Source organism: Opisthorchis viverrini (assembly GCF_000715545.1).
Source record: "Opisthorchis viverrini unplaced genomic scaffold opera_v5_188, whole genome shotgun sequence".
NCBI classification, from domain to species: domain Eukaryota; kingdom Metazoa; phylum Platyhelminthes; class Trematoda; order Opisthorchiida; family Opisthorchiidae; genus Opisthorchis; species Opisthorchis viverrini.
In genome coordinates this window covers 127754-145450 of record NW_008751842.1, presented here as the reverse complement: position 1 = coordinate 145450, position 17697 = coordinate 127754, and the positions used below count along the sequence as shown (strand labels likewise).

Sequence of the window (17697 nt, the reverse complement as noted above, 5' to 3'; positions counted from 1 at the left end):
TACAACGTGAAGGCTCGAAATGGAGACAATTCACTTATACCCTTGATTGATCATCGCGATTACGGAGAAAGATTTTCTCATACTTTATTGAAAATTCTCTGACTTCCAGTTTTAGGATCAGACGAGCCTAGTGAAGAACCTACTCAGTTGCTCTGATCATCGTCCCGGAAGGTAGGCTGGTTGTGCGACTAGTTTATTTTCGGACTGAAACCTAGCGAAGCTGATTCAACAACGACAGAATCGTAAGTGAATCCAACCCACAGTGCCAATGCTTACGAGAATGACAAATGCAGGCTACTCAATCAACGTACTGCAGGATAAAAATTCGTTCTCACCGTCTGCAACGTAGTCAGCACGAGTATACACTGTCTACTTACTTGGACCCACACTCATTGCTATTATAAATACAGGTCAACAAGACATCCATCAAGTTATCAATTGATCTGTTTTCAGCTTTACGTCTTACCCAGTAAGTTTTGCTTCCATACATTATTTTGCCTGGTCTGCTCATAGTAAGCATCCCTACTTCAGGATCGACACTTGGTAACATTTAGGGGAAATGTGACTTCATCAATGGTTGTGGAGCTATTTCTTACTTGTCCATAAGACCCGTTGACTCTCACGCAAACGTTCCGTCTGTTTCGCACTCAGAGACTTTGGACTTCAACCTTAAGGTTTGTTTCCAATGTTGGGAAACAAGCGATGGACATAGTATGCAATTGGATCTCCTGTACATGAAGTCATTAGTCCTGCCTTTCAAGTTAAAATGATGTAGACATAAACGACAAACAACCTCAAGAGATCATGAAGCATACACAGGAATCTTTAGTGAATTAGGGAGAGGTGAAGCCAGAGGTCTCCAGTCACACTTGACTTGAAGCCACAAAGCATGTCCACGAACCACCATGGAGTTAATAACTGCAACAAACAGCTCCAGGCTCGGTTCAGCTATATCTGCTACCTTGACGTTCTGTTTAAGAGGCGGCTTCCGCTTGCATCATGTTATTATTAAGCTGAAACACAAATGAACCGACGGACGCTTATGAACAGGCAACTGGTGATGGCGCCCAGTATTATGACAACATTTTAAGGCCGACTGGTGACTTGCAGCGGGCTTCGGTACGTCCGTCACTCGATCTTATTCGCTTGGTTTGGGCACATTCGGCTCCGCACAAATCGTTCATGGCTCCTTACTGTGTGCAGGCGTCTGCTGTTGATCAGAAAATCCGATTCACATGCCAGTCATTCACGCACCTTGAAGGGCCAGTTATGTGCTAAGGCCTGGTACAACAGTTGGTGAGACATATATACCCGAAAAATGGAAAGCAGGACAATCAGGCAACATCTTCCCATCAGAGTGGTAACTAATCATAGTTTACAAACTATGAGGAAGAAATCCTGGTACAACAGTTGGTGAGACATATACACGAAAAACGGAAAGCAGGACAATGAGGCAACATCTTCCTATCAGAGTGGTAACGAATCATAGTTTACAAACTATGAGGAAGAAAAGACATCTCCAGTATTGCTGCGGGGAAGCACTTAGAGAGGGTGAAATGTAAAAATAGTCGAAGTAGATTTTNCAGGCCTTAGCACAAACCGTTCATGGCTCCTTACTGTGTGCAGGCGTCTGCTGTTGATCAGAAAATCCGATTCGCATGCCAGTCATTCACGCACCTTGAAGGGCCAGTTATGTGCTAAGGCCTGGTACAACAGTTGGTGAGACATATATACCCGAAAAATGGAAAGCAGGACAATCAGGCAACATCTTCCCATCAGAGTGAGTGGTAACGATAGTTTACAAACTATGAGGAAGAAAAGACATCTCCAGTATTGCTGCGGGGAAGCACTTAGAGAGGGTGAAATGTAAAAATAGTCGAAGTAGATTTTAGCACGCTCGAAGGAGTTGATACATTTATTCCAGCCTCGAATTTATAGTTTGAAACCATCTAAACAGTAAACATCGCATAACAGGCAAGGCCAATGGAGAAGTTGGGATGTACATGACAGCAATGAATCAAATTTCCTCAAAATGTTGCAATCAAAGAAATAATGTCAATTTAGACTCGGAATGTCGAGATAGCCAACAAAGGGATTCACTTAGCTACTGATAACCACACAACCGTGATGAACCATCTCAACGAAAAGTAGAAAAGCATTGGGTACTGGTAATTACGGGCTGCGAAATTGCGATGGAAAGTAATTCTTCAGTCAAAAGGAAATGAAGATCGATAACTGAAGGTTAGTATAATTCAAAAGAAAACAAAATTTTATTGCTTCGTCACTTTAAGCAAGCAGGAAGTTGCCTAGCGCGTCAAGACAAGACGGTATCCTTGAAATAGCTTCCCTGTAACTTTTTAGCACAACCAACAAGCCGCACCACACCTTATACAAGAACCAGCACACAATCGACAGGCGTTAGTTAGGTAATGTGGAAATGGCGAAGCACCGCGTCTTGCGGATAGAGGGAAAATATACAATAATGAACGGGCATCAAAGCGGCAAGCGCCGATCCATGGACAAGTAGAAACAAAGTCACCATCTACGGGAGACTAACGTGAAGCAAACCGATTGGGAATCACCACAGAATATGCTCTTTCCACTCCTGTTAGCCCTAAGAGCTTGCTTCCGCAAGCGAACACAAAACGGACAACAGCTGTCGTAGGACAATTATAAAAAAACTGGCTTAGAGAGGCTAGAAGAGAACTTACTCGGGCAAATCTAGATGAATACGCATTAGGTCTCGCAAAAACAAAGGAGGGCGTTGGCTTACCTGGGACAGTTGGTTGCGTTGGTCCATGAGGGTGACAAGTTTGGACTTGAGTTGCGAGTCCAATCGGGTGATCATCAGTTCGATTGCACTACGCAGCTCGCGAACTCGTTCCTCTCTTGCCTGTTTTACCGTTTCTACGTTCTTCTCCTAGATGATAATTTAGGCGAAGAATACAAACGTCAACTTGAAATTAGAGTCACACAGCAAACTTAATTCATGGACTAAATCACACAAAATGCTGCTGCACAAAGTTTTAGGCAGCTCGTACATTTCACCCGAATGCGGTAAGTTTGGAAAGTTGCCGGTGGGGTCAGAACTAGGGACCATGTTTGATGACGGGAAGCTCGTTTCATGACGGCAACCTGCATCAACTGCTAAATATTACCCTTGTTAATTGCGACGTAATTATTTGTTTCCCTATTCCTCATACTAATTCATTACCCTTCCGATGACTGCTACAGTTGCAAGACTGAACTACTCTATTTAATACAAAATCGATTCTACCTCAACCATTTTTCTATAGACGATTTGTTCACATTCATTTCTGGGCTTGTTGTTGAAAACTTGTCCGATAGCACGCTGCCCTCCGTGTGTCATCCTGTGTTGCTAACTGCCCAAGGTTCAATCTAGCCGTAAGCCTTTCTTTAATTCTCCTCACGATTTACTGTTAATTTCTTATACAACCACGGTCTACCTATCTATACTGTCTGCCCAAGTCCAATTCAATATATTGTTCACTGCCCAGTTGCGACTACTGAACAAACGCAGGTGAAGTTCGTAGAATTCGGTTTCGCCGCAAATATTACTGACCGTCCGTCAGTGAATCAGACTACACGTTACCTGTCAGATAGGACACCTAGATTGTGAGTTTAGGCTAATTAAACAATTTCTTCCCTTGAGATCACAGCCTTAGCACAGGATAGTACAATTCTGGAAGACATTGAATACACGATCGAACTGAAAGGCAACAACCAACTAACATTCTTGGACGTCTTAGTGAACAGAAAAGTGGATGGGACTCGAGAGACCTGCGTATGCTGGAAAAACACATACGGACCAAATAGTGAACTACAACAGCGATCATCCAATGAACCAGAAGAGCTGCATTCGAACCCTGTTCGAGAGGGTGGACACTGCAGCACCACTCAGGAAGAAGGGAGAAAACCGTCTATCCGGAGTGTTCGGGAACAGTCAATGTCCAAGGAATTCTATTAAGAGAATCTTGAAGGAGACATCTCAACACTAGCAACAAGCGACCAGACGGACCGTTCTACCTTAAATCAAGAATATATCTGAACTCACAGTCAGATCATTAGCTCGAAAAGGAATCCTCGTAGCCCACAAACCGAATGACATTACGGAAACTGATTTCAAGAACGAAGGACTACATTGACAAAACCAAGAGGAACGATGTGGTACACCAAAGATTCTGAAAAAAGCTCTATTTTGAACAAACTGGAAGGAAATTATGCACACGAATAAAGGAACACAACATGACCATCATTGATATCTATATATGAAGACAAAGCCACAAATTCAATCTGGAAGACGTAAAAATCTTGGCATGCACAGACACGAGACCCGTGGGGAAACTTCCAGAAGCATGTTACTCCATGACGAATTCGATCAACTGACACATTGAAATAGATCTAATTTACGTGCCACTACGGACCAACATCACAGCCTGAATACTCAAAGAGAGTCAACTATTGGAGTAACAGACCAATAAGCAGGAATCTCTTTACATTTAAATGAATAAAGGTTAAAAAGTGGAACCCAGAGAGGTCACTGAGGGAGGTCACTCGGGCACTGATCGGTGGATGAGTGTGAGGGACCAGGTTCAAAGGTCACGTGATTGCTGACCGATTGTGACCCAGGGTAACAGACCAACCAACAAAATCTCCCGATCGAAATTCAGACACAAGCACCATTACTCAACGCACAAGCATGAACCCATAAATACGATCCGTTCCGCCCCTTAAGAACCCACTGATGATGTCACCTCCACTGGTGATAAAGCGTTTGCAACCAAATTGCCCAGGTCAGCTAACAAACCAACGATGGTCTACGCTGCCTGAGCTACCAACATTCTTCTCGATAACAACTGACTGTATACCGTGGGATAAGAGGAACATTATGCGATTCAGCATGTCGACTAGACCAAAGACGAGCAGTGAAGTGTTACGTCATAACTGTTGACTAACTACTATGTATAAGAAGACGATTACCAGGTCCGACGGTTGGTAATCAAGTCATGGGTACTGATTGGTGATTATCCAAGTCCTCTTTCATGAAGAAGTTAAATTTAGCGTCACAGTAAGCTCAGCGTAGCCGGCAAATATAAATATTAAAATGAGCGGCAAAAGTAACCACAAAAGTCAGTTGTACCGCCGAAACATTCACACCCAAATCCGTGAGAATTCGCCAGAAAAACAATGAACAGGATGATTATGATAGAAGCTTCTCAGACTGTGTACCATGAAAGCATCTTCAACTGGAGACTATCATGCTCAAACCAACCAGTGGGTAAGCATCTGTCCCCAAATTCGCGAGCAAGAAACAAACCTCTGCCTCCCGACTTCCACTGTCTAAGCTTGGGCGACCTGGCAGTATCCCAGCCCTGGTGATTTCCTCCGGTGGCATGGCAGTTAAGCACCGAAAGGGTGCTACAGCCGGACGATTTTAGAGACTAGAAAGTTTTGACTGCCACTGACGTCATAAGAGTATAAAGCAATTAACTAGACCTAGAAAGACAGCCTGGGTTCATATAACGTTGTTGGTCTTGATAAGTGGCTCAAGGAATATTCAACCACAATTTCTGCAAGATGCATCATCATCATCATCATCAACAACAACAACAACACCGACAGCATGATATCACTGCTCAATACTGATGCTTTGCCGCTGTCACAGTAAGCTGAATCTGTACAACACACGCAAACCGACTAGCATGGCCCAGCGAGAACAACTTGCTTTTCTATCTTGAGAAAAAAGGCGGATAATGAAAGCTGACGAACATTAAAATAAAACCCAATAGCATATGAGCTAGCGTGCGGGAATTTAGTATCACCTGGGTCAATCTCAACTACTTCGTCATTCAACGAAAAGCGGAGAGATAAGGCGTACCACTCGCTGATGTTCTTGACCTCACTGACCGAAACCTGGGGATAGAGGGTGGCGTGAAAGATCATGCCCTTATTTGTCTGAAGGTTTCAAAGTGAGCCTAGTACAGCTAAATTACGGATAACGTATTCATGTGTCCGGATTAAAAGCCCAGCCAGCCTTCGCGAAATACCTCCTATTTAGCAATTATTTTAGTTTTAACATGAGACTAAACTGAATCCCTCACTTCCTCAAATAAGCCTGCAGCAGAAAGGTCGCCTCATGCTTCAGTTGGTACGATATTCGGGATATCGGAGTAAACTGCCCAGACGGAATGTATCACTCATAAGGTTGCTGGAAACTTTTCGACTCGTTTCGACCTTCGTAGACACACGCAGTTGAAGCACATGACAAACGAGAGATACAGTCGGGATTCAGCTGAGTCCTCCACTAATTCAAGGTTATTTCGTAAATGAGTGTATATCGCGGATAGCGCGAAATTTGGATCCGAGTTGAACATTAAGTTGACGGGAGGTCGGGGACTGCGCCCACTTGATGAGCTCCAGGAAGGACCAAGATGGTCGTGGACTATCGAAGAGTTTTTAGTAAGCCTGTGAATAGTGCGTTCCGTCTATGCTTTGCAAGTCTTGTTTATCCATCTCAATAAGCCAAGAAGTCCGAAACTGGAGTGCCCTAAAATAAAGGGAAGCGCTAGATTCAGCCTTCGTCCACACATGTAAAATCCCTACCGGTGCGTTATCAACCGCTGCCGCTAGGCGGAAGGCTAGATCCTCAGAGGGGCAGTCGCAGAAGAATGAATCCAGTGTCAGTGGCCCCCAAATTGCTCGAATGAGTGGTGCCAACCTGAGAAGTGAAATTCAAGCACAGGTGGGCTTCATCCGTGGTCGAGACAGTGACAGTCACATTTCCAATCTGGAAAGGGACACTTACCAGTAGCCGTCGATTACGATAGTCCTAGCTTTGGAGGCTTTTTTCAATTTAATTGCATGGAACACAATGGAGCCGTATGCTGCAAACAGTACAGGAATGCACTGAAGAAGACAGCTTACCAACAATGTGCTCCCGTTTCCAACCCCATGTGACAGCCAATCCCCATGTTTATTCCCCTAGACCAGATGAACTGAAACCTTCTTGTTTCACCGAACTATTTTTATAACTCTTACGGACTTTGGTCGGACATTATGATTTTTGCGGTTGCTCGCCGTCGATATCTGTTTGGTTGTGACGATATCGATTTTGAGACGAAGTGATTTACGCTTTATCCTCAGGCTGGTAGTTGTACCGCCCTATTTTTGTAACCCTACGGTATCTGCACAGGAGAATCCGTTGAGGTTTGTTGAATATGTATATTATCATGTTTGCAATAGTACCGTGAATCCCGAATTCGGATTTTTTGGTCGTTTTCCTGGATTGGCACGTGTGAATCAAACTCAGAAAGCAGATAGCCGTAACAGTACTCAACGGGTTAAGGATACAATACACAACGGTCTACGGACTCGAAGACGATGGAGAAAGTCCCGTCGACGGATCTCTATCTACCGGAGGACTCGAGGCAAGTCGGCCGTTCTGGCAATCCTTCAGCTACTGGTTCATCTCCTGGCTCTGACTCATCTAAGCATAGAAAAATAAAGTCGGTTGCGTTATTGCGAGCGCAGATTAAGGCAGAGGAAATGGAAAAAGAATCGCAGCTTATGAGGGCGCGTAATGAGGTGCGTCTAGCGGAGTTAGAGCTGGATTCGGACGATGATTCCGTCGTTGATGTGCAGGTTGACACACAAGTTAAGGTAAAGGATTACTTTGCGGGGATGAGAAGTAGCACGCCCATATGTGAGGAACCAGCGGTCCAACAGACTTCTTGCGTGGTTAAGACAGACTTACCCAGAGTGGATTTAGAGGCTTTCGATGGCAACCTTAGGTGTTATTGGAGATTTATTCAACAGTTCAAATACTACATAGAGGATAGAGTGCAAGATAGTGGACAGAGGATGCTATATTTGATACATTACTGCAGGGGTCTAGCTAAGGAAGCCGTGGCTGAATGCGTAATGCTGCCTCCTGAGATTACTTACGGTAGAATGAGAGAAATATTTAAGGATCTCTTCGGGAGGGAACATGGTGACCAGAGCCATACTGGACGATCTGTTCAAGAACTTGAAACCGTTGCATGATTATGCATATTCATTGTCTCGTTTATCGATAAATCTTCAAAACTGTCACGTTGCTCTAAGTCAGATGAATCATACTGGTGACAAATTCCGTCTCAACCATAGAGCGCATTCTCCGTACGTTATCGAAGGATGCTCGTCGAAAAAGGGCAAAGTTGGCTGACTCTATGGACAACCTTGGAAAACAGATAGGTTTCTCTGACCTATGCAACTTCGTTGCTCAAGAGGCCCGCATTGCTCGCAGCCGCTATGGTATGCTTACCATAGGCTCAGAACACAATCGTCCTCAAACGCAGCATCATCGGGTAGGCAATGGAAGGCGCCATAGTGTATTCGCCGTTCAGAAGGGAACCGATGACTCGTGCCCTTTTTGCAACGAAAGACATGGACTGGTGCAATGTCGTAGGTTCACTGACTTGCCAATGCAAGCAAGATGGCGTGTGGTGAGAAGGAAGCGGTTATGTTTTGTATGCCTAAAACCAGGCCGTGCCAGTAACGAGTGCGATTTTCCTAAGAAGTGTGGTATAGAGAGCTGCTTGGGGTCTCACCATCATCTGTTGCATGTAGTGCCAGATGCCAACAAAACCACACTGGTTGGTTTGTGCAACTCGACATCTCAGACGGAATCAGGAACCTGCCTTGGCGTCGTACCGGTTCGTGTGAATGGTCCGCAAGGCAGCGTTCTCACGTACGCATTGTTGGATAGTGGTTTGGACGTAACATTGGTAACGAAAGACTTACTTGATGAGGTTGGTCTGACTGGCACTCCAACAACTTTGAATTTATCTACAGTGAGTGGAACCTCCACTGTGGAGGCTGCAAGTCTCAGAATTGAGTTTGAATCGGCAGATTCAGGTGAGACCGTAGTGACTGAACAAGCCTTTGCAATACGCTCTCTGCCCATCAGCCCACCGGTCATGAGCCCAACGAAGGTAGCTAGCCAATATGATCATTTGAAGGACACTACCTTTGTGGAGCTTCCAGATAAGCGTGTGAGAATATTGATAGGAGAAGACGTTCCAGAGGCACACTGGCCTATGGAGAAAAGGTTGGGCAAGCAGAAGGAACCCTACGCTGTAAAGACACCTTTGGGTTGGGTTCTACTTGGTCCGTTGTCTATAGGACATAGAGTCTGGAGACATGTGCACCATGTAAGTACGAAAGATGATGACATCACTGCTCATCTAAAAGCTCTGTATGAGGCTGATTTCAATGATTTAGAGACTCCGGGCGTATGCCAAAGTGTCGAAGACAAAGAAGCGCTTCGAATCGTTGAAGAGTCTTCAGTGTTCAAGGATGGTCATTACGAAGTACCATTGCCGTGGAGAACGGCTGAAAGACTTCCTGACAATTATCGTCTAGCCCACTCTCGATTGCAATATATGAGGAGGCGTTTTGCAAAGGATCTGACTTTGTTAGCGCAATACAGAGAACGCATGAACGATAGCATCATTAAGGGCTACCTCGAACCTGTATCCACTCATCAATCTAAATCAGGGGACGAAAGGAAGTGGTATCTACCTCATCACCCCGTTTTGAACCCGAAGAAACCACAAAAGCTGCGAGTCGTCTTAGATTGCGCTGCCAAGTCTGAGGGTGTATCCCTGAACGATAGATAGTATCAGGGTCCTGACACTACTGCGAATTTGTTAGGAGTTCTCTTGCGCTTCCGGAGTGATTATGTAGCTGTGGCTGCAGACATTTCTGAAATGTTCATGTGAGCAATGGTTCCCGACTGCGGCAGGGTGCATTACGTGTATTATGGTGGGAGTCGGAAGACTTGACCGGTGAACCCAAGCAATTCCGAATGACATCTCATCCGTTTGGCGCCACGTCCTCACTATTTTGTGCCGATTTCGCCTTGAGAAAGACAATCTCAGACTGGGGATTGAAGTGCATGACTGAGGTGAAACGGTCAGTGGACAGATATTTCTACGTTGACGATTGTTTAGCATCACTGCCGGGTGTGAGCGTGGCTCAAAGATTTGTGCGTGAGCTGAGTCGAGTTTTATCAAAGGGCGGTTTCCACTTAAGAAGATGGATATGCAATAGCGAATCTCTCTTGAGTGAGGTGTGTGAGTCGGATGTCTCGTCGTCGGTGCTGTCCACTGAAGCTTTTTAGACAATCGAAAGGACGTTGGGTTTACAATGGGATGCTGAAGCGGATGAATTTCGCTTCACCTTTGTTTTTCCCGATCGAAAGCTCACTCGACGAGGAATACTGTCTTCGATCTCCTCCCTGTTTGATCCCTTGGGTTTGGCAGCCCCTTTGCTTTTGCCAGCAAAAATACTGTTACAAAAGCTGTGTAAGAAGCAATTACATTGGGATGAAAAACTGAGCGATGAAGACTCAGAGGAGTGGAAGTTGTGGTTGGAGAGTATGAGATCGATTGGAGAACTAAAAACACCCCGTTGCGTGAAACCTGTCCATATTTATGATGCAAGTGTGGACTTGCATACGTTTATTGACGCCTCCGAAGTGGGATATGGTGTGGTTGCGTATTGTCGCTGGTGCGTCGAACCCGAGGATGATGTACGCCAAATCTAGAGTGGCACCTTTGAAATCTGCAACAGTGCCGAGGCTTGAGCTAAATGCCGCGCGACTAACCGCAAGGGTGGCGGAAGAACTGAGGAAAGAAGCAGGATTTTCGTTCACAAGAACAACTTATTGGACGGACTCAACTATAGTGCTTCACTATGTACAGAATACTGTCACTCGTTATAGTACCTTCGTGGCAAACAGAATTTCTACGATTCATCAGTTATCGTCACCCGGTGATTGGCGTCACGTAATGAGTGAGAACAATCCGGCAGACTTAGCCTCTAGAGGAGTAAGTTCTCTGACTGCTCTTCGCTATTGGTTCAAGGGGCCATCCTTTTTGGAAGCGCCCGAGGTCCAGTGGCCACGCTACGAACCAAATTTCATACCAGAAGGAATAGAATTGAAGACGAAACGTGCTTTGGTTAACGTGACCGCTGCTTCGGAACAACCGGGTTGCATCTCTTAATGGAGGGGTGTTCCGATTGGTCTAAACTTCTACGATCTGTGGTATGGTTGACAAGGTTTAAAACATACCTGAGAATGATGGCAAGTGGCTCAACTGAATCCTCACTGAACACTGGAGGATTGAAACTCACAGAAGTGAGGCAAGCTGAGCGTGATATTGTTCGCCTGGTTCAGGAAACGTTATACTCAGAAATCATGCTGAAATTAGAACGCGCCGATAAGGTTGACGAACGAAGTGTACGCAACCACAAACTAATACGCTTATGGCCGATATTGATCGATGGCTTGCTATGTGTAGGTTGGATAACCTTTTGTGGCCGCATGTTGCTAAACATCTTATCATACTACCCCCGAAGCATAACATCACCAGGCTGATAGTCTGGAATACTCACGTGCTGAATGGGCATTGTGGACTATCGCATACGTTAGCCGAACTGCGCCAAAGATATTGGGTCGTTCAAGGAGTACCGATGACTAAGCGGATGCTCCACGGTTGCTGGACGTGTCGAAGGAACCTTACAACGGCTTCACGACAAGCTATGGCGCCACTGCCGGTCGACAGGATCCAGCCAGGCTGGCATCTCTTCAAAATAGTTGGGCGTGACCATTTTGGACAACTGACAGTAAAGAATGAAAGAAAGACTGAGAAAAGGTATGGCCGTTTGTTTACCTGCTTACAGATGGGGGCAGTGCACCTTGAAATGGCCTATTCATTATCTTCTGACTCCATTAAGACGCACGAAGGGGAGCCCCAGAAAAGATTATAAGTGATAACGGTTCTAATTTCGTCGGGGCGGAGGTGGAATTGAAACGAGCCATAGATCGACTTTCACATTCCCGCATCGGCGCTGAACTAATGCGGTATAACGTCGAATGGCAATTCACCCCACCGTTCAGCAGCAATAGAGGCGGAATATGGGAACGTCTCATACGTTCAGTAAGACGGATACTAAGGTCGACAGTGAATGAGCAGAATACGAGTGACGAAGAACTAGTAACGTTTCTTACGGAAGCAGAGCAGGTAATGAATGGACGCCCTATTGTGCCCAACCAAACCAACTATTTCGACAAGCCGGCCTTGACACCGAATGATTTGCTCATTCTCAACAACAGGGCACATGGGGTTGTGCCAGAAGTATGACAGAGAGGTATACGAGAGGTTGGCAACAGGTGAACTACTTGACTCAAGTCTTTTGGAAGCGCTGGGTGAAGGAATACATACCTCTGCTTCAAAAACGGACTAAGTGGCAGAAACCTCAAAGGAATTTCAGGAAAGGGGGTGTAGTCCTGGTGCAATCAGGTGCGTTCTCTCGGGAACAGTGGACCGTAGGCATAGTTGATGAATGTGAAACAGGCGACGGTTTAGTTAGGACCGTAGTTGTACGCACACGGGACGGTAGGCTAAGGAGGGATGTGCGTAAGATCGGTTTGATAGAGGGTTGTGAGTATGGGTGGTGGAAGGAGATGGGAACCGCGCGCTCAACTCTCCGCAGATGGGAGATGGGTTTTCGAACTCATCGCATACAGAGAGACCACTGGGAGTTGGCGCGTGAGCAAGTTCCGTTTGGCATACTGCTGTAAGTCCACTTGGAAATTGGGATGAGTAAAATATTTGAGCCAGGAATGACCAAAGCTTGATGGGGAAAAATCCACTGGGATTTTGCGTGGCGGTGTAGAAGACAGCTTACCAACAATGTGCTCCCGTTTCCAACCCCATGTGACAGCCAATCCCCATGTTTATTCCCCTAGACCAGATGAACTGAAACCTTCTTGTTTCACCGAACTATTTTTATAACTCTTACGGACTTTGGTCGGACATTATGATTTTTGCGGTTGCTCGCCGTCGATATCTGTTTGGTTGTGACGATATCGATTTTGAGACGAAGTGATTTACGCTTTATCCTCAGGCTGGTAGTTGTACCGCCTTATTTTTGTAACCCTACGGTATCTGCACAGGAGAATCCGTTGAGGTTTGTTGAATATGTATATTATCATGTTTGCAATAGTACCGTGAATCCCGAATTCGGATTTTTTGGTCGTTTTCCTGGATTGGCACGTGTGACTCAAACTCAGAAAGCAGATAGCCGTAACATGCACATCTGTTCACTCAGAAAGCGAAATAAGCTGGGGTCATCCGAACTTGTTGACCTCTTCCTTGCTGTTTGGTTTCCATAAGGATGTCGAATAAAAGTAGTGGGACTGACTAGACGCTCTGCTTTGAGCGTCAGTGAATGTGCAGGTGAGCTCACCAACCTTTCAACTGGATTGTTGGAAAGGAGAACGATAGGGTGTGCACCTAGCCATCAAAGTACAGTCTGATAACAATATGGGTTGATAATACTCTTGCTCTTTATAGACCAACGTGAGCATGCGGTAGCATGGAATGAGAGTGCAGAAATCATCAAGAATAATCGGTCGTTATTATACCTCTTACTAGTAATATAATCGTACAGCCACAATATTTTCATCCTCCTGGATCCTTACCCAAACCGTGAAGAGAAAAAATACCCCATTTCCGTGGAGTGGTAGTCACAAGAAACTTACGAAACGTTTCTTAACCGCAGAAGGCTCGAGCTCAAAATCAAAAACACGCAAACCAGGTATTCAACATGGAAACTGAAGTTCTTTAAGAATTACTTACGACGGAGTGGTGCACATCATGTGGAACGAATAAGGCTTACAAAAATTGAATCCAGAACCTTATTTGGGGGATCGGGACAAACCAAGTGGCACTTGCGGCTCTGGAACATGTAGTATGTGCTAGCGTCATTTCCAAGTCCACCAGGTTTTACCTTTTCTTTCACTGCTGAACATCACGGAGAGTACTGTCACCGATATACATGATCGATGGAATAGTAGGCACTTTATTGTCCCCTCATGAGCGCGACATTTCAGTCGAAATTTCGCAGAGAAGACAAAGGAATACATTAGTCTGGAATCCAATGAAGTTCACTAATGGTCAAGTAGTGAACTTTAACAATCCGGTCACCGTTCATGCCGGCCATGTTCAGGACGCGCTTGGTGTTAAGGATTTGACGTATCCTTAATTCAGTGGTGCGCATTGCCCAATGCGTCAATCGACAACCAGCTAACCGAACCGACTGAACTAAACTGTGTTCGGCCTTTCTATTTCGAGAAAAGCAAATAGCCTGGGGAATGAGGAATATCGAATTCTGTGCATAAACTACAATGGATTGGCTCTAGAGGGATTGTCCACGAGACTAAGCAAATCCATCTTCTCGTTTATGGAATTTTCTCGGAAGGAAATCCGGTTTCCCCAAACCATGAACAGGTCCGAAACGTTCTGTCATTCCACAGTATTCGAAATCTGATGACTATGTGCACCGTTATGGTCGATAATTGCAGATGATTTTTTGGCATCAATCAGGTCTGATAAGTGTGAGGAAATCTGCATTCGATGGAGCCGGATAACTGGGACAGATAGACATAAAGGCCCAGTCAACGGATGATTTACACTTGATGGTCTCCAGGTAACAATATGAGTACTTTTGCCGGCAGTTCATACTAGCTACGGACAGATTATGTTTTGCAGTTCGAGATACTATATTCCATTAGTTATATGGTTGACACCAAACTCAAATATATCGTTTAAGTGTAATCGTTCCACTCATATCATTTGTTAGGATAACAACAACACTACGACCGCATGCACAGTCGTCTGAACTTAAACGCTACCGGTTGAAGAAAACATTTTGCAACCCCAAATAACTTAGTCACTGCAAGGCGTTAGCAGCGGTGCTTGAGTCATACTACCTTAACCTTTCGTTTATTTGAAAATATATAGTTAACCTGAAGTTACCAGTGGCAGCCTGACTTCACTCGTCCAACTTACACCTGCAGGCTCATTTGTTAAATAGCAAGTTAAATGGCAGCCTAACAAGAAGTAACCAATATCTTCTGATCGCTTAGAAAGAATGAGGAAGGGTGACGGCTAGAACACATTGATGATAATAATAGTAATAATAATAACAAGAGTTCATCCGAAACACCCGTTCTGCGTCTAGCTGCCATGCCACCTGGGAGAAAGTCGCCCAAGTTTAGACAGGAGAGTAAGGATGCAGATGCCGGGTTCGAATCACTGACCGCCCGATCAGTATGTTCACGTTTAACCACTGAGCTATATCAGGTTAACACCTTGCTAATACCAAAGTTCGCTAAAGTGATGACCTTTTCACCGCAGGTTCATCTTGAAAAACAAGCTTGGTAGGTGGCCAGACGAATGAATAAATCCACGCAAAGTAGCAACTGACTTACGACTTCCTGAGAGAGTGAAATCAAATCTAGATGTCGTTCCATTGCAAGGTTCATTTCCGTTTCGATTTGTAACACGCGTTCGTCGTACACTTCATCCAGCGGACGAAAACTATGCTGTTCGTGTTTGCCATCGAACAAGGCACACTGGTGACATATGACGTTGTTGCATGTAGAACAAAATACGGATAGACGCTCTCCATGTGCCCCGCACCTGTTGGAAAACGGAAAGGGGAGAAGTGAACAGGCAACATTTCATCGCATATAGCTTATGCACAGTCTATCCTCAATGATTGAAAACACGAAAATTCTATTTTGCAACGAAAATGCCATCATCACCGGACGCAGCAACATCAATGTTGACACTGATGCTTCACTGCCGCAAACTAAAATATACGGAGTCAAAATCCAAGAAAAAGGACACTCACCAATCGTCTTTTCTGGTTTCTAGAATAATCTACTTGCATCGGTAGGGTGCAGCGAATTAGAGAAGTTCCACTAGCCAAGAACAAAGAATTTTCGTAGAAAGCTACAAAAACGACGGAACCTGCCCAAACGGACATCATGAATCTGCCAAACACCCGATGTTCTCATGAGGGATCCAATGACTGTGTGTCGGTATGTCGTTGAATTTCGTTCGGCTTTCTTCCCAGGCAGCTTAACTAACACCACTATGAACTGGTAACGTTAATAAGTCATCAAAATTACATTCATTTGTACAGCACTCCTTATTTACTTAAAATGGTGCTAAATATCGATGATATAGCGATGGATTACGTTAATTTGCACCCGTTTGCGAAGCACATAGCCTATTCTCATGAGTATTGGACGGGGAACATTCGCCAAGAGAAGTGGACCAGTAAACAGCTTATACACTATTTGAGAATACAGGTATTTAAGTACAGGGGTCAGTCGTGATCACTTAGGAGTGCAATGAAGTCTGAAGTCAGACGGAATCGTTTTGGGATAGGACGAAAGAGGGCCCAACAGCGGATTGAAGGAAGTGTTCGGTACGGTTTATACAACCATGTACTGACAAATTTGACCAGTTAGTCCGGCTTTGCACAGCCAACAAAGGACAAAAAATCCTGCATCAGAACAAGGCAACCAATTTTGTTAACGATATAGTACGAAGACTAGATTTCTACATGCGAAGCAAACCGTACTGAGTGTCGTGAACGAAAGAGCATGCAGAATTTTTAGGACCGTCTAAAAATTGGCAGAACAGTAACACCGTCTGGGGTAAGCCACATCCTTCTCAGTCTGCGTTTTCACCTTAACAGACGTCCCTGGCTGAAAACATTAGAAATATTAGAAAGAAAGTTGCAGTTCCTTATCCCATGCAATCTGTGTTTTACAAGTTCCGAATGAATCTCGTACTCACAGCTCTTCAAGAAATGAACACTCAGGCTACGGGCACCACCCATCGACCAACCGCATATACTGTGACCGGATGGCAACTGATTTCTCGAGAGCCGGTTTGTTATCACAAGCTCCACAAAACCTTACGGGATGCTTTTGTTAGGTGAGTCACCCCCAAACGAACATTCCTACTTTGATTGTCTCCTGCAACACTTCTTCTACAGTAGTTCGTTACTGGTGCTTATCTAAACTTTGGCATCCTTTGTTTATATCCCTTACATCCCTTATCAATACCCTATTCATATTACGCCAATATGTTACAGAAAGCCTATTTCACGTTTTGTGTATGTGCAATTCATGGTTGTACATGGGCTGGGATACTGCCAGGGCGCCCACACCTAGACAGGAGGACGATTAGGGTCCTCAACCAAAGCATTTGGCCCAGAAGCCTAACCGCAAGGCAGCGGTGTTTGGCGGGAAATGCAAATGCATTACCATTTCTACGGAACAAGTCGCCACATATTCCAACCCCCAACCTGGAGGGCCAGGAGATTGTGTTCGTCAGACCTCTAACCATTGACCAACCTGGTGAGAGACTCTGTGGGTGTCGCGAGACACTCTCCAGTATAGCTCAATGGATTGCTGAGGTGCGCAAACCGTCACACCACGGTAAGGTCCAGTCTCTTCAATGTCCGCACTCTGAAGCAAGGAGAACAACAAGCTGCTCTTACACTCACACTGGACTCGCTTGGCATTGGTGTGTGCTGTGTCTCAGAAACGAGAATTCAAGATGCGAGCACAGTGACTGAGTTAACCGCCCCGTCAGTCTCCACTCGCTTCCGTCTGCGCACCTCTGGTGATCCAGAGGCTGCTGCGGTGGGATGTGCAGGGGTTGGTATTGTGCTAAGTCACCGAGCGGAAGTATCCTTACTTGACTGGATACCTGTTGATAGTCGCCTCTGTGCGGTTCGCCTGGCAACGTCTGTGAAGGAGTC

The 17697-nt window shown here is 45.1% G+C and overlaps 1 protein-coding gene across 1 annotated transcript in view; it reads right to left on the bottom strand.

Moving 5' to 3' along the window:
- Positions 1-17697, bottom strand: part of T265_07774 (hypothetical protein) — a gene marked incomplete at both ends in the record, with an annotated part of 78291 nt that overhangs the window by 51704 nt on the left and 8890 nt on the right. Inside the window, 2 exons of the mRNA XM_009173386.1 lie at positions 2774-2920; positions 15344-15554. Of these exons, the coding sequence (XP_009171650.1) occupies positions 2774-2920; positions 15344-15554 (358 nt within the window). The remainder of the gene's footprint in view (positions 1-2773; positions 2921-15343; positions 15555-17697) is intronic.